This window comes from Malus domestica, chromosome 14 (assembly GCF_042453785.1).
Source record: "Malus domestica chromosome 14, GDT2T_hap1".
Classification (NCBI taxonomy): Eukaryota; Viridiplantae; Streptophyta; class Magnoliopsida; order Rosales; family Rosaceae; genus Malus; species Malus domestica.
In genome coordinates, this window is record NC_091674.1 from 26,609,702 (window position 1) to 26,635,065 (window position 25,364).

At 37.8% G+C, this 25,364-nt stretch overlaps 3 protein-coding genes and 1 long non-coding RNA gene across 6 annotated transcripts; 1 reads left to right on the forward strand and 3 right to left on the reverse strand.

Moving 5' to 3' along the window:
• The first annotated feature begins 2,587 nt into the window (after window positions 1–2,587).
• Window positions 2,588–4,598, forward strand: LOC103431157 (uncharacterized). 2 transcript variants are annotated; one of them, XR_011575511.1, is made up of 5 exons: window positions 2,588–2,883; window positions 2,976–3,089; window positions 3,403–3,577; window positions 3,658–3,724; window positions 4,409–4,598. It is a non-coding gene; the product is annotated as an uncharacterized lncRNA (long non-coding RNA). The 2 variants fall into 2 exon arrangements; XR_011575510.1 differs by having other exon boundaries at window positions 3,403–3,724.
• A 5,129-nt stretch (window positions 4,599–9,727) lies between these two features.
• Window positions 9,728–11,945, reverse strand: LOC103431158 (CASP-like protein 4A3). Its single transcript, XM_008369302.4, has 3 exons — window positions 11,138–11,945; window positions 10,556–10,691; window positions 9,728–10,196 (listed from the first exon to the last, which is right to left on the reverse strand). The coding sequence occupies exons 1-3, from the start codon at window positions 11,743–11,745 to the stop codon at window positions 10,002–10,004; spliced, it is 939 nt and encodes a 312-aa protein (XP_008367524.2). The 5' UTR covers window positions 11,746–11,945; the 3' UTR covers window positions 9,728–10,001.
• A 1,758-nt stretch (window positions 11,946–13,703) lies between these two features.
• On the reverse strand, window positions 13,704–19,125 carry LOC103431159 (protein EXECUTER 2, chloroplastic-like). The gene is made up of 11 exons (XM_008369303.4): window positions 18,576–19,125; window positions 17,574–17,690; window positions 17,423–17,488; window positions 16,769–16,875; window positions 16,617–16,698; window positions 15,827–16,525; window positions 15,196–15,322; window positions 14,948–15,114; window positions 14,766–14,840; window positions 14,156–14,248; window positions 13,704–14,016 (listed from the first exon to the last, which is right to left on the reverse strand). Exons 1-11 carry the CDS (start codon window positions 18,921–18,923, stop codon window positions 13,915–13,917), a joined length of 1,983 nt encoding a protein of 660 aa, XP_008367525.2. The 5' UTR covers window positions 18,924–19,125; the 3' UTR covers window positions 13,704–13,914.
• A 1,572-nt stretch (window positions 19,126–20,697) lies between these two features.
• LOC103431161 (E3 ubiquitin-protein ligase SIS3-like) lies at window positions 20,698–24,210 on the reverse strand. Of its 2 annotated transcripts, XM_008369304.4 has the most exons (10): window positions 23,916–24,210; window positions 23,769–23,807; window positions 23,607–23,673; window positions 23,444–23,517; window positions 23,114–23,252; window positions 22,933–23,025; window positions 22,694–22,759; window positions 22,309–22,428; window positions 21,662–21,775; window positions 20,698–21,357 (listed from the first exon to the last, which is right to left on the reverse strand). In XM_008369304.4, the coding sequence occupies exons 1-10, from the start codon at window positions 23,942–23,944 to the stop codon at window positions 20,947–20,949; spliced, it is 1,152 nt and encodes a 383-aa protein (XP_008367526.2). In that variant the 5' UTR covers window positions 23,945–24,210; the 3' UTR covers window positions 20,698–20,946. The 2 variants fall into 2 exon arrangements, with proteins under 2 accessions (XP_008367526.2, XP_070668337.1); XM_070812236.1 differs by lacking the exons at window positions 23,769–23,807; window positions 23,916–24,210 and having other exon boundaries at window positions 23,114–23,304.
• Between the last annotated feature and the right edge of the window lie 1,154 nt (window positions 24,211–25,364).

Here is a 25,364-nt window from a genome sequence, read left to right on the forward strand (position 1 = left end):
CATTATTGATGATAATTTTTCCCAAGTGTCGTATCCACGGTTAATTTCTGGTTAGCATTGTTTAGGTTCCATTTAAACGCTAGACGGCTAGCTACCATCTCAATTAATTTTTAAACGTTTAAAAATTAAGAAAGTATGTCTAAACATGCTTAGAAACCCACCTAGATCGTACAGGCGCCTGCCTAGCCAGTGACGGAGTCAACATAGGGTTATTGGTTGCCTTTGACCTCAGTGGGCTTTTCAGTTCAAGTTGTGGTCAACCATCCGCGATGATCAAATTTGTCGTTTCACATCTGATAGTAAAGAAAGGTTCCGTGGAAACGCTGGGGTGGTTGTAACAACATATAACATGGTAGCCTTTGGTGGAAAGAGGTCAGAAGAATCTGAAACGATTATTGAAGAAATAAGAAATAGAGAATGGGGATTGCTTCTCATGGACGAGGTGCACGTTGTTCCTGCTCAAATTGTTGCACTTGCACATGAGTTCAGAAGATTTTATGTATTCCAGTTATGCAATGGTGGACCTATATTCGATATTCAGTTAGGCTATCATATGAGAATTTGTGACAAGGGTGGGGGCACCAGGTCTACGTTGATTTGGCAAAAGGAAACATTAGTGTTGATTTGGCAAAAGGAAACATTAGTGTTGATTTGGCAAAAGGAATCATTAGTGTTGATTTGGCTACTATGGTAGACATGATATAGCAATAATATACAAGCTCAAGTTGCTAGGAGGGTTTTCTTATTGCAGAGACTTTGTGCAGCAGCAACCTCACCTCCAATTGCAAGGAATACTGCACTAATGATTCTTTGAGAACTTGACTGCTTCAACCTCATGATTGGATGCCCCAATCTTGAGTTTGAGGGGGAATGTTAGGAATATATGAAGAATGTGATGGACTGGGTTGTTGACACTTGTCACAATCCTAGATTAGTTAGTTAGTTATAATAATTAGATTGGTGAGATTGTTGTATGGGGATAAAACTGAAGTTGTAGAGTAGAGTGCTCATTGATTCAGATATAGGAATAAACAAAATACAGATTGTACTCTCTCCCTCTGGTTTCTTTCTTCTATCTTCTTCTTCAACTATCTTAACATGGTAAGTATATATGTTAGTATATTGTATTTGACCCCCATAAACAATTAAGACAAACTAAATAAAAACACTCCTCCAACTTCTATTGTCTTCTATCATATTTGTCTTCATTTTCTCTTTTTTAAGTATAAACATGCATTTATTTATATGATATATAAGAAGTTTATTTAAATCCGCTTAGTCTGCCTAATCCCCACCTAGCCGCCTAGGCGCTAGGATCAAGCCACCTAAGCACTAGGCATGAGCCCATCAAACTAGCGTCTAACATCTTTTAGAACATTAATCGTATCTAAGCTAGTGCTCAATGTATTATAAAATAAGTAGAGAGATATGAAAAAATATATGATTTTCTTCGAAAATATTATAACATGTGAAATACCGTTTCAGGTCCACAAGTAAAAAATCTCTCATTATCGATGGAGATTTTGTTTTATTTAATACATTTTTTGTTTTAAATAAACAGTAAAAATGAGAAGAAAAAAAAACAAGAAAGAAAACCGATCCGCTCTTGGAGCGCGTATGTTTCACTCTGAGTGTGACTTTGCCAACTAAGTCTGTCTAGGTTGGCACAGACAAGAGGTACAGCTCAAAATGCACCCAAAAGGTACAAGGTTTACAAAGCATGCAAACCATTTAAATGTTGAGGGACTCCGCCTTCCTTACTACTACAACTTGGCTGGGTCCTGATTTACCTGCTGGATCCATTACCAATCTAAACAGGTCTAAAACATCATTAATGCTTCATTGTGATGTGCATCGAGTTGGTTGTTCACGCGCAAGCGGTCGAATCTCAGTCGTTGATGTATGTGTCGGCTTATCAGTAAAAACTTTAGAATTGTGTTTGGATCAATCGTTGTTATATCTTAGTAGTTAAATATCAGTCGTTGATGTATGTCAGTTCATATCGCAGCAATACCTTATCAATTAAAGCTTTAGAGTTGAGTTTGAAACAACTGTCTATAAGTTAGTGGTTGAATCTTAGTCGTTGATGCATGTAGACATATAATAATGACGACCAAAAGCTATCACTTAAGCTTGGTTGGATCTCCCACTTGAACGTGATCGACTAATTTTAACGTTATACACAAACGTATTTGAGGCAATTCATTGGTTAATCAATCTTTTATGCCCTCCACACAATTTGATATTTGTGATGTTGTTACACTTCATGTGACGATCCGTCCCTAATTTTCATATGTAATTTCTCCCCGAGTATGTAATTTGACGATTATGCCCTTATTGGCAAGTGACGTGGACTTATTCTTATCACTTTCCTTTTTATTTCTCGCTATCGCATTTAAATTGTACACACTAGTACAAGTCAGCGTAGATTTTAAAGTATAAAAATATCTACTTCGGATAGATTTTGATTTCCTTTTACTGTAGGAAATCTGAAATCATATCCTTTGAATTCCCTTTTTATCCTACATGTGCATCCCCTCCATTATTTACTTAACCAATCTCATCTATCCTTACACTCTAGCAGCCAATCACATCCCATGCTTTACCTCATTTTTGTCACCAATCAGAAAAAGGAAAAAAGAAAGGAAAGATGAACTCTCTCCTCTCTCTCCCTCGTCGAGCTCCATTTTCCTCTCTACAACCTTCACAAAAACACACAAAAATTCACAAATGTGACAAACCAACTACAACATTGTGTTCATCTCAGTCTCACGATCACAACCATGTCCTTGAAATCCGGTGTAGACGAGTTTTGACTCACCAACTCAGAAGGTTCGACTTGGCGAGTTCGATATAACGATTTTCAGGCCATTCATGGCTTAGGTAAGCCTCGAGAAACCCTTATAACCTTCATTTCAATTCTATGAGTTGGTATTGATCTCTTGTTTGTGTTTTGAACGTATGGTTTTACCCAGAAAACTCAAGAAGAATAAGAACCTGCACATTTTTCAGTCAAGGACCGTGACCATTTGGTCACTTTCAACCCATTTTTTTCCGGTCAACCTCGACCACAACTGGACTCCTACTAGGTACAAACTTGTTCTCTACATTCCTAAATTCAAAATGGCTTTTGAATCACTGAGTTTGGTTAAGTATCGAGTTAGAAATCAACTCTAGAAGTTGGGAAGAAAATTTCAGTTTTCTGGAAATTTACAACCGTGGTCATTTGGCCACTTTTAGGCCAAAATTCTGAATAACACGGACCATATTCGAACTTTCTGTGAATTGGGATCAATACATCACATTCCTAGCTTTAATTTTGCTTTTGTAGAAGTGTTTTTGGTCGAGAATCGAGCTCGTTAGGAGCCCTGGAAGTTGACTTAAAAATCTACAAAACTGCAGAAAATCGCGAGGAAGGCAAGTACACTTATTCTCGCAGGCGCTTGGGTACGCGTGACAAATCTGTGCAGCCCCTTTGGGCAACACGTGACGGTGCGTCCGGCCTCCAGCCGGCGTGTGGTCGACACGTGCATGTTCGTGTCGTCCAGTAGATCGATTTCATATATTTAAACCCTAGGTTTGAGCAAACTATGAGGGTTTTATTTAGGTTTCTGTTATGTGCTTTAATTAATGTTATTTTAGTTATTTCACATATAGGGGAAACTTATCCCGAGGATTTACGAGGCCAAGCTAGGCTCGAGGGCTATGACCCAGCAACGTACTTGTGAGTGGGCAATTGTTTTATACCCATACATATTTATAGTTTCCATAAATGCGTATTTACTTCACTTTTACGCTTATATTGCCATGTATTGTTATTGTGATATATATTGTGATAAATGTTGCTATATGGCTGAGATATTACTGTCATGACATTCATACATACTTGTGTACATGCTCATCTTGTTGCACCTTGGTGTTAGTACTCGCCCCAGGACTAGGGCCAGTCCTTCACGTGTATGTTCACATTGCACCGTTCGCTCACCTTGGATCCAAGTTAGGTGCCAGTCATGTCGGGTAGATTGCATTAGGCAATCCGACTTGTATGTGACCGTGCTTCTGCACTAGCCTTCACGTGATCGTAGTATTAGAGCATATTGATTACACCTAGTCCTGTTCGTGTCAAAAACTATCTGTTTGAACTTGTGTGTCAGCTTAGATGAATGAGCACTTAGTTATACTTGATTATCACATGATTATTACTGTGGCATTTGAGACATCATTACTTGGCATATTCTTGGTTATATTACTGCTATAATATTATTGAATTGTTGTTTATATACCTGAGTAGTATGTTTTAAGGAAACTATACTTGTTTTACGGCGAGGGGTTAGTATTTTCAAAGTTAAAGGTTTTCTTATAAGCATTGTTTTGCTGACCCACTCAACTTTGTTTTTGGCCCCTCCAGGACCTAGATAGCTGTACTCTTTGTGGCACTCGAGGAATCCCGGCAGTTCTGACATTTCCTTCTGTTTTAGACGTACGAACTTATCACTATTATGAAATAAGTGTACTTTGGTTGTTTTGACTACTCTTCTGTAGTCTCACTATCTATTACGCTTTGAATAATCGTAGTGGGTTCAACCCACGATTGCGCACTCTTTCACTGTTTAGTTCTAATTAGTTTTAATCTTATTCACTTTTTGCATCACTTACCCTTATGGTTACGTCACCTCACGGTGATGGCCAACATGCTTCGATCTTTCCAGGTCGGGGTGTGTCACTTCAACTTCAATAGACAATTTATAGATTTGGTCAAATGGCGTGTACAAATTGATCTAGCAAGGCAGGTTAGATGCTGCATTAGGTGTTATTTTGTGGCTTGAACCTTATCATCAAGATCTTCCAACCATTTTCTCAAAAAAAAAAAAAAAAATAAATAAATAAAAAAAGATCTGCCCACCATTGAAGATCGATTTTGCATTATTTGGTAGGTTGGCATGCTGTACCAGATGATTAACGTTCATCAGTATCTCTTAAGATATTGTTAATTAGCTTGGTTAATTTCTTAATCAGGAGTTGGAATCTTGTGATTTAGTTTTAGCGGGCAAGGAATGACAAAACCAAGCATTTTCAATCTGTATATTATTTTCAACTGCAATTTGAGTATTTTAGGTGTCAACTCATTGTCAATGGGTCAATATTCCCAACTGATTACTATATATTAATAGTATATTAGCATCACAAATGAACAGATAACCTTTTCTTTAATTTATTTCCTGCAAAGAATCTTTGGGGGATTTTTAATCTTATAAAAGGCCAAAAGCTTGCATTATTATTATCAGAGTAGTAACTTTCCCACTACTCGCGTTTTATTGCGGAATGATCTTTTGTTTCATTTCGTCTTTCTACAATACTTGTCTTATTTATAATTTTGGGATTAAATACAAAGAAAAATTAAGCGACGAAAAATAAAAGAAAAATGCTAAATGATCGATACATTTAAGAGTGTGAAAATCACTACCTATCCCTTCTTTGCATGTCTCTTTTCTTGCTTTGTTGTTGATTTAAATAAGTTAAAGAAGTATCAATAAACAAAAACACAAAAAAACGAGAGAAAAGAAATGCAAAATGATAAATTTAAAGTGTGAAAATCATTATTATCCTAGTTTCTCCGTTTTCAATCTTTTCTTTTTATAAATCCTTAATTGAATAAGCGAAAAGAGAATCTATAAACGAAAACAAAATGAGTACAAAAGAGAAGACAAGAACGTGAAAATGATTACCTATTATTATTGTTAACATCATGGGGAGGCTGCAATTACCAAAACGAAGAAGCACAAAATTAGGGTGGTGCAGCACATGCAAGTGTACCTTGGAAACATTGATGAAAATACCACGTGTCCATGTTGTGTAGTACCAGCTCATCAAGATTCGAACATCTAGCCAAAACTTATGGTACAGAATATGTCCCTTGCCCGTACAAGTTATGGTTGTTGGCTAATGATATTACATTACTTTAACCATGATTAATTAGAATACTAATTATCGTAAATGACAAAGTTTAGGAGGTGTAAAGTAAAGGATAGGCATGTTGCTTTTTCGAGTGAGTCTTGTATATGGACCATGGACATAATTGTTTCGGCAATGATAATATAATATACGACGATATTATATAGCTAGGGTTTGCATGGGATTTGGATTTGTTAGTGGATTTTTATGTATCGGACGGTTGAGATTTGTTTGTGCGTGCATGGACGGTAGTGATGGGTGTATTACACTATTACGATAGAGGACAAGCGAATGTGAAGGGAGGAAGACTATAAATAGAGGATGGTTGGCTGCTTAGTTTGAAAGCAGTGATTGATAGTTGGATTTCTTCTTTAAATTATTAAAAAATAAGTCCAATCGTCTACTATGTTGCATGGTCTAAAAATTTAGTCTTTTCACTATTTTCCATTAGAAAAAGACGGGACTGATAGGGAATGTTTGTTATCTAGCTCTATTTTGTACATTGCATGAACATGGCTGATGGAGGATACCACGTGAACTTCTGCTCGCTTGATATTCCATGTATGATCAAGCTTACTAGTTAATGACACTCTTACAAGCGATTAATTGGTATATTATGTTATCAGATTATCAACTAAATTAGCAATATATAATGATTAACGGTTCATCCAATAATCCCACTGCTTCATAAAAAATTAATCTGGTATGAGCTACGAATATTATTCGTAGAATTATAGAAAAGAATAACATATCCCTTTCATTATTTGTACTATTAAAGCATAGAGTTAATTTGGCCACACAATGAAGGTGAGGAAGTCACCTAACCCTAACACCTTGTTTATTTTTTTTTTCCACTAGTTTGCTAATTTGACCACACAATCTTGACAAACTAATGTTAAGAAAAAAATTACTAATTAATATTTATCTCCTCCATATATAAATATAATTATGACCCTATACGTATACTTAGTGGCGAGTTTCTGATTCTGCCATTGCATAACATGATTAGGGTTTTCTCCATAATCATGACTCGTACACATAGTGGTAAGTTTCAGACTCCTCCAATGCATAACATGATTAGGGTTTTTGGGTCATAGTACTTAACAAGAGAGGAGAGAGCAACCCTAGCAAGGTAAGGAACAATTGCATGAAACGTTTATGATGGTTGTTTGGATATAAGACATGATGTGTCTAAATCGACGCCTACTACAAGTGTTGTTATGTTTTCTTGTAAATAGTTTGATGCCGAGACTTCACCATTGTTGATAACAAAACCTAACATGCTTCAAGTTTGCGTTACAACTTTATAAATTATGTCATCATAATATTATTATTTATCAATTCCACCGGAGCATCAATCAAGGCACAGACGGCAGATGACAATGACATAGCTTACGAAAAAAATTTCATTGTGACGGGAATACGGATGGTACACCACGTGTTCTTATGTAAGTGGCAGAAAATTTTATTTTTTAAGTTACTAACTTTTTAACACACAAATCCCACCATTTGTATAGTAATACGTGGTGTACCAACAAATTTAAAATTAAAAAAGAATATATATTTTGGACAATGAAATCAAAATAAAAGAGAAAAAAGTTTGGATTTTTCTTACCCAATTTATAATTCTCATATCTTAATCAGATAATGGGCCGTTAATGGGCTCAGTTTTGATTTCTCAAGTTTTTTAAAGCACAATTACTTGGTGCTAAATCTTTTGCTTATTTCAGGCCCACTGTACCTATGTCTGCCCGGCGCTTGCAAGAAGAGAATGTGGACTCTATTATTTTAGAAGTTAAACATAAAATGGTTTTTATCACAAATGATCTCTGAAATTTACTCTCACCATTAAGATGGTCCATGAAATTGAAAATCAATCAATGTAGTCCCTGAAAATATGTGTTGCAAATCAATGTGGTCATTTTGTTACAATTCTGTTAAGTGCTGATGTGACACACAAATGGACATTCATAAGTTCTTTTTTTTTTCTTCTCACAAATGGTTTTTGAAATTGACCCACGACATCAAAATGGTCCCTAAAATTGACCCACAACATCAAAATGGTATCTGAAATTGAAAATTGATCAATGTAGTCCCACAAGTAAGTATCTCAAATCAATGTAGTCATTCCGTCACAATTTTGTAAAAAATTCTATTATGTGTTGACGTGATACATAAATGGGTCACACAAGTCTAATTAAATTTTAAAAAAAATACAAACAGGCTTAATAATTTAATAGTTAATATAAAAAATGTCAACCCAAAAACTCAGGCATGCAATCACCTCTGATTCCAGTCCACATTTCTCTACCTCGTTCGCTCTCTATTCTCTAAAAAAAAATCAATACACCCATCTTTACACACTTCGACACTCTTCACCGGATTGAACTTGGATCGAGATCACCATTGGTGACGGCTTGGCCATTGGCAACGACTTCTAGGACATCACCGTTAACATTTAGGTGATCAATAACCTTAATCTTAGAGAGCTTATTTGGCGCTTCCCTGGTGGTCTGGTGATGCAAAGAACGACGATGTCTGTCTTGAGATAATGAGGTTATAACCGAGGTGCATCTATTGTTAGTTGAAAAATATTTCCACACCTCCTCTTAGGCCTTAGTTAAGCCTTGTGTCTTTAAGAATTTATAGAAGGGATATCTCTTCGGAGTAGGCCCTACTATAAGAAAAAAAAAATTTCCATTGTGCAAAAAGGTATTTAGACAACTTTTTAAATTAATTTTTATATCCACATGAGCACATAACAAATTTTTTTTTACAAAATAATGTCAGAAAGATCATATTAATTTGCGACACTTATTTTTAAGGACTACATTGATTAATTTTCAATTTTAGGGACCATATTGATGGTGTGGGTCAATTTTAGGAACCATCTTGATGGTGTGAGTCAATTTCAGGGACCATCTTAATGGTGTGGGTCAATTTTATGGACTATTTGTGATAAAAACCCAACATAAAATACTTGTGTCACGTAGTATTATGGTCTAATGGTTCATCTTCATTTATAAGTAAGGTTTTATGTTCGATTCTCGCCAAAAACGAATTTGAACTACATTATTGTTAGCCCATTGTAAGGCTTAGCCCATTGCAAATCTGAACGGTTGCTTTATTGGCCCCGGTTATGCGTATTCCATGCGTTTTAACCCGCAGGTGATAGTAGTTGAGCTTGGACTCTTCCATGAGGGAAAGAGTTATCCTTTCTTGTCTAAGTTAAAATTTGACATGTGCAAAAAGATTTCCTTATGTTTTTAATGAGTTGCTTTAGTATATTTTGTAATTTTGTATGATTTTAACTTTTTCACGTAATAAAGCATGATAATTAATATGAAATTTTGATGTATATGCATATAAGGAAATTGTAGCTATGGAAGGAATGTTTTCCTTTAGTGAAACTCACCAAGAAGAAGTTCCATACAACGAGAAATTCTCATATGACCGAATCAAGCATTATTTTGTGGACAAGTTAATACGGATAGTTGTGCGTTATTGGCTTGAGATATTGTTCTTGCACAACATTGTGCCTATGTCTACCCAACAAAAAGAGAGGTTGAATTCAATCTTAGAATTTGCAAACTCCCCAAGGCACAAAATGGAAAGAAATGCTTCCATATTAACAACTCAAGATTTCACCATTATTTTTACGAAAAGTTCCCGGTACTGTTCACTTTAACGAAAAATCATATTTTTACACTAAAAAATCAATCCTAATACGATTCACTTTACCCTTTATTTTATCCTTATCGTTAAAACTCCAAAGTTTTCAAGATCTTTTCATTAGTTTTCCTTTATTTTTATTAAGTCTATAATTATACACACAAATTGCCATGTTGGGAACACGTTGTTTGAAGCTTTACAAACAACATTGAAAAAACGAAAAATTGAGTCTACGGGCCGTCGGTTATAAATGATTATGATCCACTCACACTTCGATTTGCACCTCCTCAGGGCCTAGTGAGAGCAAGGCGGCTGTTGAGGAGGACGTGTAGGCTTGGCATTAGTGCCGACTGCCTACCGTGTAGGTAGGATATATATCATGCAGAATCATAGGTACAGAGGTTGTAACCAGATACGAGGGAGCTAAGCGCAAAGGCGACAAAAGCCAGGAAGGCCATGCTGACCGAAGCAGTAGCCATCTCCGTGAACTCATCCTTCCCCCAATTTGATTGCCAGTCGTCAACCCGGGTGGCTGCAGACGAGGATGCCGAAATGAGAAGGTATGCCAGTACCTGCAAGTTCAACCAACACCACAAAAGCACAACGCATTGCTTATCAGTACACAAATCTTTAGCTTCCCTCGAGCTGAGGCAGTACACCCTAAATCTTAAAATGGCATCGCTTCGGCCAGAAGCATAATAATAACGCAGAGGCCTGTTTCGGAAACAAATAAAAAGGCGTTGGGTCGCAACAAACTTAGCTAAGTTTTCGAGTCACTAATCGATGCTCGTTACCTTCCGAACAAGAACTATACAAGCAACTATTTTCCCTAAACAAAAGTTACCCTACTCCACTGACATATAAGATAATACATTTAGCAATAGAAATGTTAAACAGCGATGAAGACAGACGGGCTGACTGAGTAACTTGCCTGATCCATGAAGAAATCAAAGTGGCGACGAAAATGGTGGCGGATCACGTACTTCCCGGTGACCATATGGTAGGATAGATTGTAGGCTTGAAAGGCAGCATATGCAAATCCAATTGCATTCACAGATAAGCAATACCTGCAAAGTTTAGCACATAATCCTCAATTCATCATAACATTATCTCCAAAAGTAAACAAAAATTCAAGAACCAAATTCACAGTGAAAACTGTTTCAACAAATCATCAAAATAATAACAGAGCAAAGCATGAAAATTGGTTGAAATTTAAATTTTAACTAGGCTTTTTAGCCAAAATAGTTCGTTTAAATCATTTTGGGTGAAAAAAAAAATCGTTAAATTAAGAGTATTTTTTGTTTTTTCAATTTAACATAAAGACAAAAGTGAGTGACACGAAACAATTTCAATGATTACTTCTATCGATTATAACAACCTGAGGACCATTTTGACTAAAAAAAATCTTTTACAGTTTGAATTAAAATTAAAACACTAATTTGACTTAATCAGCTAATCATTAATAATTTTCTGAAAAAGGGAGATTAAATTGAAAGTCAGGCGGAGGAGGAACCTGTATTCCTTGTAGCGATCGAAGGAGTCGCCGCTCCAGCCCTGAGTCTTATCCGCCGCCATAACCGAGAACGAAACCAGGCACAGCACCAACTCGCTCACTCTAAACCCCAGCGCCGCCGTCTTCACCATCTCCCCCCTCTTCGACCGTCTTAGAATCGAATTCGTCAGCCCCCTGGATCTCCCACCGCCAACACCGGTGACTCCGCCCTCCTCCCCGCCTCCAACACCGTTGACTACGCCGGTCGGCCCAACCTTCGACACGGACGGCGCCACTTCCTCCCTCACCGCCCGGTTGTACACCACCACCGGCGACGGCGCCTTGGCGTTCTCCGGCGGCTTCTGAGGCCGGAGCGGCGAGTACTTGGTGAACTTGTCGACGACCGTGATCGCCTTGGAGTTGTCGACCGGATTTTCCGGCGTATTCTCGACGGACTCGTACGGCGGAGTGTCGGGCGGGTCGGAGGCGTCGGATCGGATCGGGGAGTGGAATCGGAGGGGAGAATCGGCCTGGGCCGAGTCGTCGGATTTCAAAGACCAAGACTTCTTCATGTTGGGATTGGATTTCTGGTGATGGTTGGGATTTTGGGATTGGGGTTGGGATTCCATTTGGGCGCGTATAAAATTTTCTCGGGCGTTTGATGCAGTGGGAAAAAGAGTGTTTGGGAACTGAGAAAGTAAGAAGAAAAGTGATGGGGGGGGGGACTCCGGAGTCTTTAATTTGTTGATGCTTTCGCGCTGTGGGGAAGTGAGCCACGTGGAAAGGTTGTTTCCCGCTTACTACTTACTAAAGTTGAGTGAGGGATGACAAGTTGATTCATTCATACGACGTCGTTACCTGCCTCTTTTACACTGGCGAATGACATGGCGGAAGGTAAAGTTACCACATGACTGAGTTAATCATCACATTAAGTCAGTTGACCAACACGGTATGCATGTTTCTCTAAACTAAATTTTGGATTCCTTAATTTTTTTTTAAACGATATTATCTACATTATGTGGAAGTGGGCTAAGTCTCACAATTGACTCAATAACGTGGTTCAAATTCCTCTTTGGCGATAATTGAACCTAAAACCTCTAACTTACCAGTGAAAAGGAATATTACCATAACGTAGGACTAAGTGGCATATAAATAATAAAATTTAAGCGGGGTCTCGATCCCTTAACTTATATTAACAAAAATACCAATGTATTACCAAACCAGTTTATTATCTGCTCAAACATTTAGTAAGTAATATAACGATATCCATTAAACATTTCGTGGTAAGAGCGATAGAAGAAAAAGAAAAAGCCAAGAGCTTTAAGAGCCTCAAGAGGAAGCCTTGTATGGTAAAAGCAAGAAAAACAAATAAAATCGTAGAAAATCCAAGCTGTTGTAAACATTGATGGCTGGCCACTAAATAATATGATGGATGACTGTACCAATCACTTTAGAGCAAAGAGGACAAATGGGAATCTTATCAGCGGAAGCGAGCTGTACAACAACTTTCAGTGCTCTTACTTCCTATATAAATACAAGACACCTTATGCACAAAAGAGAGATCATCACAGAGAGACTCACGGAAGAGGAAGAGAAAAAAGAGAGGAAGAGGAAGAGGAAGAGAGAAAAGAGAGGAAGAGAGAAAAGAGAGGAGATAATAGAGAGAGTTATCTTTGTACTCATATTATTCCAAATTATAATGAAAGCACCACTGCTGCCCCGAGGACGTACTCCGATCACACTTATTGTAGAGGAACCTTGTAAATTTTGTGTCTTATTTCATTTATTCCATTGCACACACCGTCGATTTTACAACACAAACAAGCTTTTAAGTGGAAAAGCTTTATATAAAGTTTTCTTTAATTTACTAGTGCGCTAAAAGGCATAAATTTCTTCCCCAACTTTCCCCTCTTCCTTCGTGTAAATACATTCCTCCTCCTCCTGTGAATACCATTCACAAGAATAAAACACACTTGTACGATAAATAGTTGATAATAGGAGGCAGATTCTGTGCCCTCCCACTTCCCGTGTCCTCCTGTTTTGTGTGGTTACGGTTAAGCCACGTCAACATTTTATATTTTTTTTATAGAGATAATAAGACAAAAATAAATAGTAATATAAAATGTTAACCTAGTTTAACCGTGACCATACAAACAGGAGGACACAGGAAGTGAATGCGCAGAGAATCTGCCTTCTTGATAATATCCTCCTGTTGTCAGACAGCCCAACGTCCTATGTTAATAACTTGTCAATCAAATCATCAAGAAAGGTCACGATTGATAGTTACGCTTTAACACTATTTTGAAGAAAGTGTATACGAAAAACGATCAATCACAATGATTTTGATGATTAAATTAACAAAAAAGAAAGTACCAATACCTTCGTTTTCAAGCCACAGGATATTTCGCAATCAACTTTTCATGGTATACTGATTTCTTAAGATTTGCTACTCTGATGATTGATGAGTTTCCATTAACTAGTTCATCAACTAGTCATGATAACAAACCGTCTGTAGAGAAGAACATATTAACAGTCGATGCAGAGGAAGCCGAGCAGTGTCCGGAAATGCTCATGATTCGGAGCCTCGTTGTAGTTTCGGTACCAGTCTTATATATATTCGGTTCAGCAAAAATGATATACAGCTCATGGAGTTACAACGGGGTAAAACTCGAACAGATTGGGAATCAACCGTCTATATATATTTGCTCAGATACGATACACTTAAAAGAACTCTTCTCTTACATATTTGCTTGCCAAATCGAAGTGGTAAAAACTCGAACAGATTGGGAATCATTGGTTCAGTCTGGTAGTTTCAGGCGGTTGAACAGTACAAGGAAACTTTGCTCTGGGACGATGTAAAGAAAACCAAGATCTGCACTTTTGACATATGGTCCAATGCCCTGCACACCAAGTTACAAACATCAAGCAAAAGAAGGGAAATGAGAGAAAAGAAATACGAGGCCGGTTCTTTGAGAGTTTTGGTTAATCCGAATGTATAAGGAAGAAAAGCTAGTAGGCATACTGAACTGGTTTATTCACCTTGTTACTGAGTTGGAGAAGTTCTCCTTCAACCCACTGTGGATTCCGGAACCCAAATTCTGCTATTCTTCCTTGTCCTTTGTAACTTGCAACCTGGATAAATGAACACTTAGTCGGCAGCATACATCCATCCAGAGTTTCATTTTGTTGCAGCCTAAAAGATGTTCTTTAGTTCAATCCGTAATTTATTATAATGCCAAAATAGGGTATATGGAACTTTTTCTTCACACAGTTCCTTGTGTGGTTTGAAATGGTATCAGGAGAAATCAACGTGTTACTTCACGAAACATGAGGCACCAGCACAGGGCTCATGATCCTATAGTATGTATATGGTACTTTAGAAATGCCCCTAATAAGAGAAATGGTATCAACAATTGTACACGCCAGAGGAGATTTTCAACTAACAAAAGCAAAAATTTTCTAGCTGTTCTATGCAGAAAAGAGCAGACAGGGTTTTCTAAAACTTTTAGGCACAACTTGATCTACTAGTTACCATGGTACTGAGAAAAACAAACTTCCTTGAGTTTTTGGTCTTAGAACTGTATAAAAGAAAAATATCACACACACCAAACACATGCACATATGCAGACACAGTGCAAAGTATCATTACCACTCCTAATTCATCTGGATACAATCCACGGTTAGATTGGCGGTTCCCTTTCCCAATTTTAGCACGAAATGTCACCTGGATATGAAAAAAATCAGAGAGTTTAGTACAAGACATGTTACATACAGTGAACATGTGGTGTCACAGAGCAAGTGGCATGGTATCACAAAATTTAGAAAGCTAACCTGGCCAGCAGGAACATTCAGGTCCCCAGTTAGTTTAACTGCCTCAACATATTCGAAGAACTCCATATCTACAGATTCTTTGCCTTCTGAGCTATTCCAGTGCCCGTACTTACGCCTGAGTTGCACTACCTCCTTGCCGTAAGGGCCAAATGCACCAACATACAGGCCTGTACTTCAAGCAGAAGAACTCCTCAGAAGATTGTCCTTTTAAGTAAAAAAAGTAAAATGTGGAGGATAAGAAAACTGACCTTCAAATGGATCCAAATCTCCTCTAAAGGTGTTGAGGCGACTAAACTTTGTATACTCAGATAATCTATTCCACTTCTGAGCTTGATTAACGGCAAACTTGACTACTTCACGCATATTCCGTGTCATCTGTTTATAATTTAAAGGAAAGTTACGCACTATGAGTGATTCACACCACTGTCAACAAAAACTTAATATTGTGCCCCAGAAGAAATGAGAATTTAGGGAAATTTTTTAATGTTAACTATCTAGTATCAGTCTCTTCTAAAATATAGATCTAAAACTGCAAAACCTTCCACCAGTTATGTGAATTTAAAAACAAACCCGAAACTTTCATTTTGCCCTCAAAATTTATAGCTGAGACAAACTATGGACATGACGCAAACTTCCTAGAAATACTAAATCCAAAAATGATAGAAAACGGGAAAAGGAAGACATAAAGCAAGGGTAGTCTTCGGAAAATCCAAATTCTAAACCCTTGTTTGCCATGAGTCTACCATGTACAACAAAAGTATCCAACTCAAATGATTCTGTTCATGAACCCAGTCACTTTTTACCAACTGGAAGAGTAGGTTTTTTAGTATGTGCAATCTCCATATCATATTTTCCTGATGGCGTAGAAGTTCAACTGACCTTTGAAGAAAGCTTGTCAGAATTAAAAAATGCCTTGGCAACCTCAGAAGGCATGAGCTCAGGGGCACTTTTAGGTGCTAGAGCTGCCACCTTGAACTTAGATGCCTTACTTTCTCCCGTGTCGTGATCTAGGCTTCTCCCTGGAATATGCAACACAAAAGAATCTTTCTCCCCATCTTTGATTTCAGCAGGCCAACGCACATACTCATCCTTGGTAGGAACATCCTCATTATTATGTACAACCCCACCAATAAAAAGTTTCATATCCAAATCCTTTTCATCTTCTATGGTATCAATACCTTCTCCTAGAGTGACCTCGTCAGACTGAATTTCATCCAAATTATTCACTTCGTCTTCAGAATTCTCATCAGAATCTGACGAGTCACTATTTTCTTGCATCAATTGGTTCACAGAATTGTCATCCTCTTTCACTTCCTTAGCAATATCAACATCCATGACTTTAACTTTCAGTCCTGGAATTTTTGTCTTAAGAAAATTTAACACACCTTTTATCCCCTCCTCAGCTGCTCCCTCAATATTAATGCCCTTGAACTCGCTGCTCTCTGCCTTGCCTTCATTTTTCTGTACATCTACTATGGTTGCACTCTCAAGTTCGGAAGTGGATGAGCCTTTTTCAGGTTTGGAAGGTGCAACAGCGGAGTTTGTTGAACTGCCTTTGGGTTGGTGTAAGTACACTACCTGCAACAGATATGATATCAGAAGACCAGAGAGGCAGGACAAACTGCATTAGACAGGTGAAAGATAGTTTGTTTGAAAGATCTGTATTTACCTGCATAATGTATGTCCCATCAGCATTTTTTACCACAAAAATTTCAAATAGGGGACTTCCCGGTGATGCTTCAACCAACTGTCTGCAACAAATAACAAATCAATAGTTTTCTCCAGTAGATGAAAAATAAATCAAAACCCAAAAGATCTTACCTTGGACTGTAACTCCTCCCAATAAATCTGCCCACACCAGGAGTTATTCGTATTAGCCTTCCAAAAGGATCATCTAAATCTTTTGGGTACCCAACCCACCAACCTACCTGCAGATACAGAGAGAACCATTTAAAGGACACAGCGAAAATTTACCACAAAGCAGGCCTAATTAATAAGGCCTATCAATAAAATTCACATAAATATCTTAAAGATGCCAGGAAAAAACAAACTAGGCACATATCGTTTCAAGAGCCATAGGTAAACTCATCTTTTTTGGAGAAAAAAGAAAAGAAAAGAAAAAGGCTTTATCATGCGTAGGATAAAACTGGAAGTCAGCAGCATGTAGGTGATGGTAGAAGCTGCCTCCAACAAAGGTGTATTATATGATAAATCATAAATGTAATAATTTTGTCCCGTCGACACTTTGGAGTCCCACAAAAACTTCCATGACTGGCAATAAAATTCATGTACAAAGGATGACCTGATATATCTAATTTCTTCCAATGAAATCTACTTTCAGTATTTCAACTAAGCGTGAAAAGAAAAAAAGAGTAAAAGCTGGCTATTTCAGCCAACAAATAAAATTGAGTTGCGAAGCCATGTTGTTAGAAATTGGAAGATAATATATAAGCCAGCAACACGTGGGAAGATTACCAGTCCGCTTCCTGTGTGTCTACACAACCTTGAAGCATCACGGTAACGCTCTTCCTCAATCGCATTCTGCAAACATACAACAGACCAGGTAAACAAACAGACATTGATGTGAGCAAGTACACAATTACAAAAGCATAAATGCTCAACTAACCTTCAATTGAGACATGATCTCAACAACAGTGTCGTTTGATGTAGCTTCTGAAATAGACATTTTCAGTTTTGCAGCTTCCTGGAAATCTTCCTTCTCAATTGCATCTTCAAGTTGAAACTGCTTATAGCATCATGTCATAAAACATTAAAAAATAAAACGCTTTTAATTTGTATACGTGTGGTTATGTTCAGTTGTGTATGATTCTTTGTACTGGTACATGATTGTATCCACAGTGAACAGACCCAAGCAACCGAGACTCCAGAAAAAATTACAATATTTGCACAGGTACATGGTTCAACTGAAAGTAACAAATGGCAGATGAAGCAAATTTTGTACCATCACTGACTGCCATTTGACAATTTAGAAACTTAAAAGAATTCCGTGAAACTTGCTAATATACCGAGAACAGGGGAACAGACTCTCCAAGTCTTCCCGAATTTCTCATGTAATTCAAACGATGCAAAGTAAATCTTAAATTTCTCAAGAACCAAGTTCCAAAATTTGTTTTAACGTTTTGCAACTGTCTTGAAACAAGGTCCAAAAGGGTGAATTATGTCCTATAAAACCCTGAGAAATGGTAGCAAAAGGCAGACAGATTTAAATAACTATAAAGCTCAAGGAAGAGAGAAACTGATGAGCATGATCAATGATAAATAATCATCAAAAGCTACGAATTTCAAATAAATTCAGCTTACTTTTGGATTTATGAACTTTGCAGTTCAACTAATGGAGTAGTAAACATAAATAATATTCAGCAACTGGGAACTGTACATTGAAAAGTAACAGAATTCCAAATAAAATAAGAAACAATTATCCAAAACCAAAAGCGCTTCTTACTACGTTTGACATAACTTGATTCTGATCAAAGTACTTCTAGTAAAAGCTCTTATGAGCATAATTCTTCTAGAGAACTAGCATTTCTGCCCAAACAATACTACTGACAAAAACTGAAACTTCGATGCAATTAGCAACTGAGCAAAAAAGTACACAAAACCCACATACCTTGAGAACAGAGACGAAGCTCTCGGCCTGTTCGACCTCGGAGAAATGGCGGCTCCACCGATTCCAATCCCATTCCCAAGACGACCCAACACAGTCCTCACTGTATCTGTTGCTCTCACTGCACCGGCAGCACAAATTCGAGCTCTTTCGACTCCTGCTACTACTCGAAGACGAAGAAGGTGAGAGCTTGGTCTGGACAGAGCAGCCCCAACTGAGAACAACGCTCAGATTTTTATTGGAAGTGTTGAATTTGGACTTGGTGTTGGGTAAGAAGCCGGAGCAGCAATTGGGTCCGAATTGAGGCAGGGGGATTGCTTGTCCCACGCCCCACCCATTGGCCACCTCCATCTCTCTCGCTATCTCTCTCTGGTTTTCTCTCTTCCCCACAATTATCTGTGTTTTATTTTGTGGGGAATTAGAGAAATGAATTATCGTCCGAGTTTTTGGTGTTGTCGTAGTTCGTGACGAAGATGAAGACTGCAAGAGATATATGGATAGATATCATAGAATCGCCGCCTTAAATGTTTTTGCAATTACAGGCAACTCAGGCCCACAGACTTGTGGTTTTCTTATCAAAATTTTAAATCAAATTTATAAAATAATATATTATTTATATGAAATAAGTACGTTAATTGATACTTAACTAATAATTTAGCTATCAATTTTCATTTCATTTAATTTATAAGATTTGCTTATAAATTTAGTACCTAGCATTACCTCTCTTTTTGCATACGGAAGGGAATGTTTTTGTTCATCGCCATCAAGTAATGGGGATTTTGTTCTCCTTATTTATTATTGTTAATTGAGCGTAATTTTTGATATCTATTCAGTGGATAAAGATAAATCCTAGAATTTTAACTTATCCTACTATAATAAATAGGATGTTGAGCAACGGGTTAAATTTTGGATAGATTTGTTTAGTCTTTTGTAAGCTTGTCATTAGATGAGTTGAAAACATGTTTCAATATGATAAAAATGTGCATCTTTCAACCCGAGGGAGGATCCTCGCCGAATCCTCTTTGTGAGGATCTCGATGATCCACACATTACATCCGTTTATCGTAAATTGTGTGGCAAAAAATTACAGTAAATTTTTTTATTTAAAATTGAATATAAATAGTACTTAATAAAAATTGTTCACACAATGTATAATGAACAGATATGATTGAAGAATCATCATAATCCTCACAAAAAAGATCTGACGAGGATCCTCTCTCTTTCTACCCAAGAATCAATCTTTTGACCCACCCCACTTCTCTCTGCTGGTTGCCGCGTGTTAGATGTGCCAACAAGACATGGGAAAGAGATCCATATGGATCACTTTCTCCTAATCCACCAAATCAATGAATTCATATAATTGAAATTTGATTCAACGGCTGATGTTATTATAACTTTTAAAATGGACTCTTATTTGTAACCGTTAGATCAAATTTCAATGATACGAATCCACTGATTTAATAAATTAGAAGGAAATGATCCGGAGAGATCCCTCTCCCGAGACATACAGCGGTAATTGTTTGTCAAAATCGGTTGAGTGGACTACAAATTAATAAATTATCACAAAAGTTAGGTTTACACACGTTCGATAAGACGGCTGCAAAAATACGCCACGTGTACTGCCACTTGGCTTGTAATCTCCACGAGGGCCAAGGACCCCCTTCAAATGGATTTGAATTCTCGTCGGATCTTCAAATGGATTTGAATTCTTCTCGAATCTCCTTTCTGGAGGTTATAGGGATCAATGGACACGAACCGTTAATAAAAAATTGTACGGTCCAAATTAAATGTTTTTTATATTTTTTAAAGTAAAATAATTTCATTTTATGTGAAAAATATAAAAAGAAAAAAAATTGCGATCGCATAATTTTTTATCAACGATCCGTATGCGTTGATCCCTAAGATCCCTAGGCAAGGGATCCAACGAGGATCCAATTCCCCTTCAAATAAATTAATCTTTCGAATGAGAAGAGAAAGAAAAGACTTGCATGAAACGGAAAATGCTAAAAGCGGCAGTGGCTTGAACCTATCAGGCTTCGCCGTTCTTATATAGAATAGTATAGACTGGTTTTGTACACCGGCAACTTGGGGTCGCCATTTCATGCAAGCCCTCAAGAAGAGGAAAATTTCATGAAACAGAGGTAGCTGCATTGGTTAACCGATCATATCCAGTTCTCATATCCATGAATATGTACATCCATCATTACAATGAGAAACCATGGCAAAAAGCTTTAGACTTTCAGAAAGCAACAGCGATTGCAAAAGCATGCCGACCGATGGCGAGGTACACAGATCTATACCGTTAACGCCTTCCCTCAGCATATGGGTTAGAAAATTCAGTTAAAATTTAGAAAATGTAAACCAGGAAGGATCCCCTATTGTTGTTGCTGTGAGGGGAACTCGACAACGAAAATACGTTCAATGGAAGGGACCGGCCTTGGGCTCGAAAGATCCCGAGTAGATGAGAGAGCAATACCCCCTTCCTCAGAAGTTTCGAAAGACGTGTCTGCCTCAATGCCCGCACCTGCATTTTCAGTACGAACTGGGCGGAATGCTCCCTGCAACCTCAACAAATGCCTCTGACTGTCAGGTCGGGTTCTCACGTACCGGTTGGCTGTCAACACACTGAGAGATGAACGCTCAGAGTCAGGACGGAGATTGGATATAGCACTAAGGTCGAGATTTGGGAAGACTGAGCAACGGCATCTGGGACATTTCACATTCAGTCGAAGCCACTCATCGATGCATTCTACATGAAAATTGTGAGCGCAAGGCAGGCCGCGAACCTGCAGAACTTCCTGTAAGAATCTGTTGTTGAACTTTGTAATAACTGAGCCATTATCAGAAGGTAAAATATGTCCGGCAATCTGTTCATAGAATGGGGAGAGGTCGTCTGCATTGCTTAAACGATAAGCTATGCACTTGGTTCCTATTTTCTTAAAATTCTCTCTACATTTTACAGGGAGCCACAAAAGGGGTCCATTGATCCAATTCTTATATAAACAAAGATTTGACTTTTACCCGAGAAGCATGGAATAATTCAGATCAATGCGGTGTTTAAAGTAGGATAGATATTCATAAAAAATTTACCTCGTTGCCTACATGAAACTCTTCCAAGCAGATTGGACATTCACTGCAATCAGTTGGAACAGCCTTCAGTCTGAACTTTGGAAGCTCCTGAATGAGTGCTTCCACTGCTTCTCTCTGCAACACCAAGATAACAACGTCAACCATCAGAACTCAGAATTAAAGTATCAATAGTGAATTGACATAGACAACGAATAATTCACAATGGAAAAAAAGGACTGTCATTGAAGAGGTTAATTTTCCTTTTTAGTATGTCCCCTTATCACCAGTAAAGCACAACAATTAATAAACACTTTTATACTAGGCCTCTAAAGTCCAAGTGTGCTTGAACGTTTTGAGACAGAGTAACGAGTATATATACACACAGGCATACATGTCAGCAACACCCACTAGAATCCCTAATCTCTATTTTCTAGACATTGCTTTTGCCAATGCTTTAAGCATAGAATTCATCCAAAATGCTACTGCTTAAATAGCTTGAGTAACTACTATCATGAATTCAACAAAACAGCCGCATATAATTTTTTTATAGTACACATAATATGTTGTAAAAAGAGTGAAGATAACAATTAGACAAAACTGAACAAAGCTGTGAATCTAAGGGCAAGTAAGCAATTTCCTCAGCAGGAAAATTTTGGGGTGGGGGTTACCTGTGCTTGAGTCAAGTAAAGTCCAGGTTGGTATGCAGCAGTATCTTGGCCCATCCCTCTTGTTTCTTGACCGGCAGCTTCAAATGCCCAATCTGGCACCCGAATCATATCAACCAAAACCTTAACAATGAGGAGAAATCATTACTAGGAATGATAGGAAGAAGTGGATCAACACAGAATAAAAGAGCTTTGAACGCTAATGTGCAATCAACAGCAAGTGGGAGTGTTACATAGTCAAAACAGCATTATCATATATTGTCTATCTGGTACAATAGCAATACTGGCATAAGCTAAATTGAGGAACAAAACACTAAGGGCATACATTCATAAATATTACAATAAGAGACATTTCCATGAAGGGGAAAAAGAACGTCTCAGGATTTACCCCATATTCTGACACAGGAATCCCTTGTTGAGCACGCAATAAGTGTGCCTCTCTTCGTGTCAACCACTGAAATAGAGGGGTTCCAAAACGAGGATTAGAACATCACAGATAGGGACCCAAAGCACCATATATATATATATGTTAAATAGAATGTCTGAATACGATGTTCAAATGAGCTCACATAGAATAAAGTCCTGGTTGAGTCTAAAAAATGGACAAGGACACAAAGCACCACTAACCTTCCCAAGCGACATGCAAGAAACGCAAAGTAGTGCACAGTAGCTAAAAAGCAACCAAATGAGAAAACCCCATTTGTGACCATTTTCAGGCAACTGCAAGCATTAAAATGCATTAGCACCGCCACTATTGTTTAAACTTTAAACACCACTATTCTGCCAAGAACTAAGATATATAACTTACACAGTCCTTCGATTTTTGAAACCACAGCGTACCAATCACTGTCCAAGTCCAAAGAAATGGATAGAGCAACAGAGAAAGAATCGAAAGGACCACTACTCTTCCGCAGAAACGAGCATATCTTTGCTGCCACCCAAGATCCCTAATACCATAACAATTCGAAGGGGAAGAACACGGTTTTAGAACCATTCAAACTACACAAATCGAACAAAGTACCAGGGAAACATTAACTAAGGGTATGGACTTACAAACTTCCCCACGGTTTTAGAACCATTCAAACTACACAAATCGAAAAAAGTACAAAGGAAACATTAACTAAAGATATGGACTTACAAACCCATTCCAGAGGCAAGCCCATTATCCACAAACATCAGCATCCGAAAAACAAACACAGTAGTGTAATCAACCTGACATTAAAGCCAAACACATATCTAAACAATCCCATATCAAAATTGCTGGGAATTTCTGGGAATTCAGATAATATATATATACCTACCACAATCCATATGTGCAACGGGAATGTACAAGTATGGTACCGCTTCCAATTCATTGCAACAATCACTCTGTTATCCAAACCGTTAAAGAAAACGAACAATTGGGAAAATTGGGATTCCAATACGAAATTAGAAACCCAAATTTAGATAAAATTAAAGGATACACACTCGTCGCGAGCATCGACAAGAAGAACCCATCGTACCTGCAGGTGCAAAACAATCGAAAATTCGACTTCAAAATCCTTAAAACCCACACGCAGTAATCGAGAGGCGGGTGGAAACAAAGAAGGAAAGAAAGACAGATGAGTTACCACTTGAAATCGACGCCTCGGATGGCCATGGCGGAGGACAAGCTGTGCGGAAGAACGCTACGCAGAGGACGGCGAATTCCAAGATCCGACGGTGGTCATTTGAAGAGAGAAATGCTTGCAAGTTTGCGTACGAAGAGACTGAGATGGGAGGAGGGAGATTCCGGACGGGACAAAGCTGGCGAGCAAGAAAGAGACCGATGAGAGAGAGACAGATAGAGAGAGCGTATGAAGCGGTGAGAGTGACAGTGAGGGGGATCGACTTGTGCTGTGACTGTGACAAAAGCTGACTTTCTTCCAACTATCATATCCGCACGCGCCTAAATTTTCAGAGTTTTTATTTAGGGATAGGATTTTTTCCCCTCTTTTTTTTCCCTCTCCTCCTATTTCAACAGGCCGCGTCAATATTTTATATTAATTTTTTATAACAATAGAAATGCGAAATAAGAGAAGATGAGAGGAGGAAATGGAAAGAGAATGGAAGAAAATCCTAATTCTTTTATTTATTATAAGAGAAACGATGGTGATTTTATTTACGAAAGCATATAATCTTTGTCATGGAATCTCCGAAGCTCCTCAACAAACTATTGAAAACTAGAAGTTAAAGCCAACTTGACCAATCCTATGCACCGTTATATTGGCGCATTTACGAACATGTCACACTCGTGAGGCTTCAAAACCTTGCAAACTAGCTTTAACGTCCTCAATCAATAAATCAAAGGCGGAAGAACCATTGTGAGGGCTGCCAATAGAATGAACCACCTACAATTCATCACTCTCTGGAGTCATACATTGCCAGTTATGCTGCGAAGCATGCCACACTCCATCACGAGCGGCTAGAGCCTCATATTTTTTGTTATAACTTTGTGTAAGGATAATGCTAGAAAGACCACATTTATAAGACTAATGCTAGGAAGACTAAATTATAAACTAAATTTGCAACCTAAATTATGTGGCATTTTGACATATTTTCATGTTTTGCTCTCCACCCGATATGTCAAATTAAACTATTATTTAAAACAATTTTTTTCTTAATTTCTATCTTATACTTTAAATTTTACATATAAATAATTCATAATAAAAGTCATATTAATTAATACTAATACAAATAATCTAACAAAATACAACCGCTTATTTGAAAATAGAAGAAATAAAAATCCAACTCAATAATCATCACCTCTAAGAATTTTCATTTTAAGTTGGGAATAATATAGTTGTCCCTGATCACCCATCTCCTTCGAAATTGAGTTGGAGAGTACATTGGATGTTCAGCAAAATAATCATTATAGAGTCTTTGGTGCCCATCAAGTCGTCTTCTATTGATATATGCATGACCGTTTATGGAACCACGACGTTTTCTCATTCCTGTCTCCATGTTCTCTTGTTCATTTTGTAAAGCAACCAATTCCAGCCTTTCCAGTTCTTCATCAGACTCAGAATTAACAATACTCC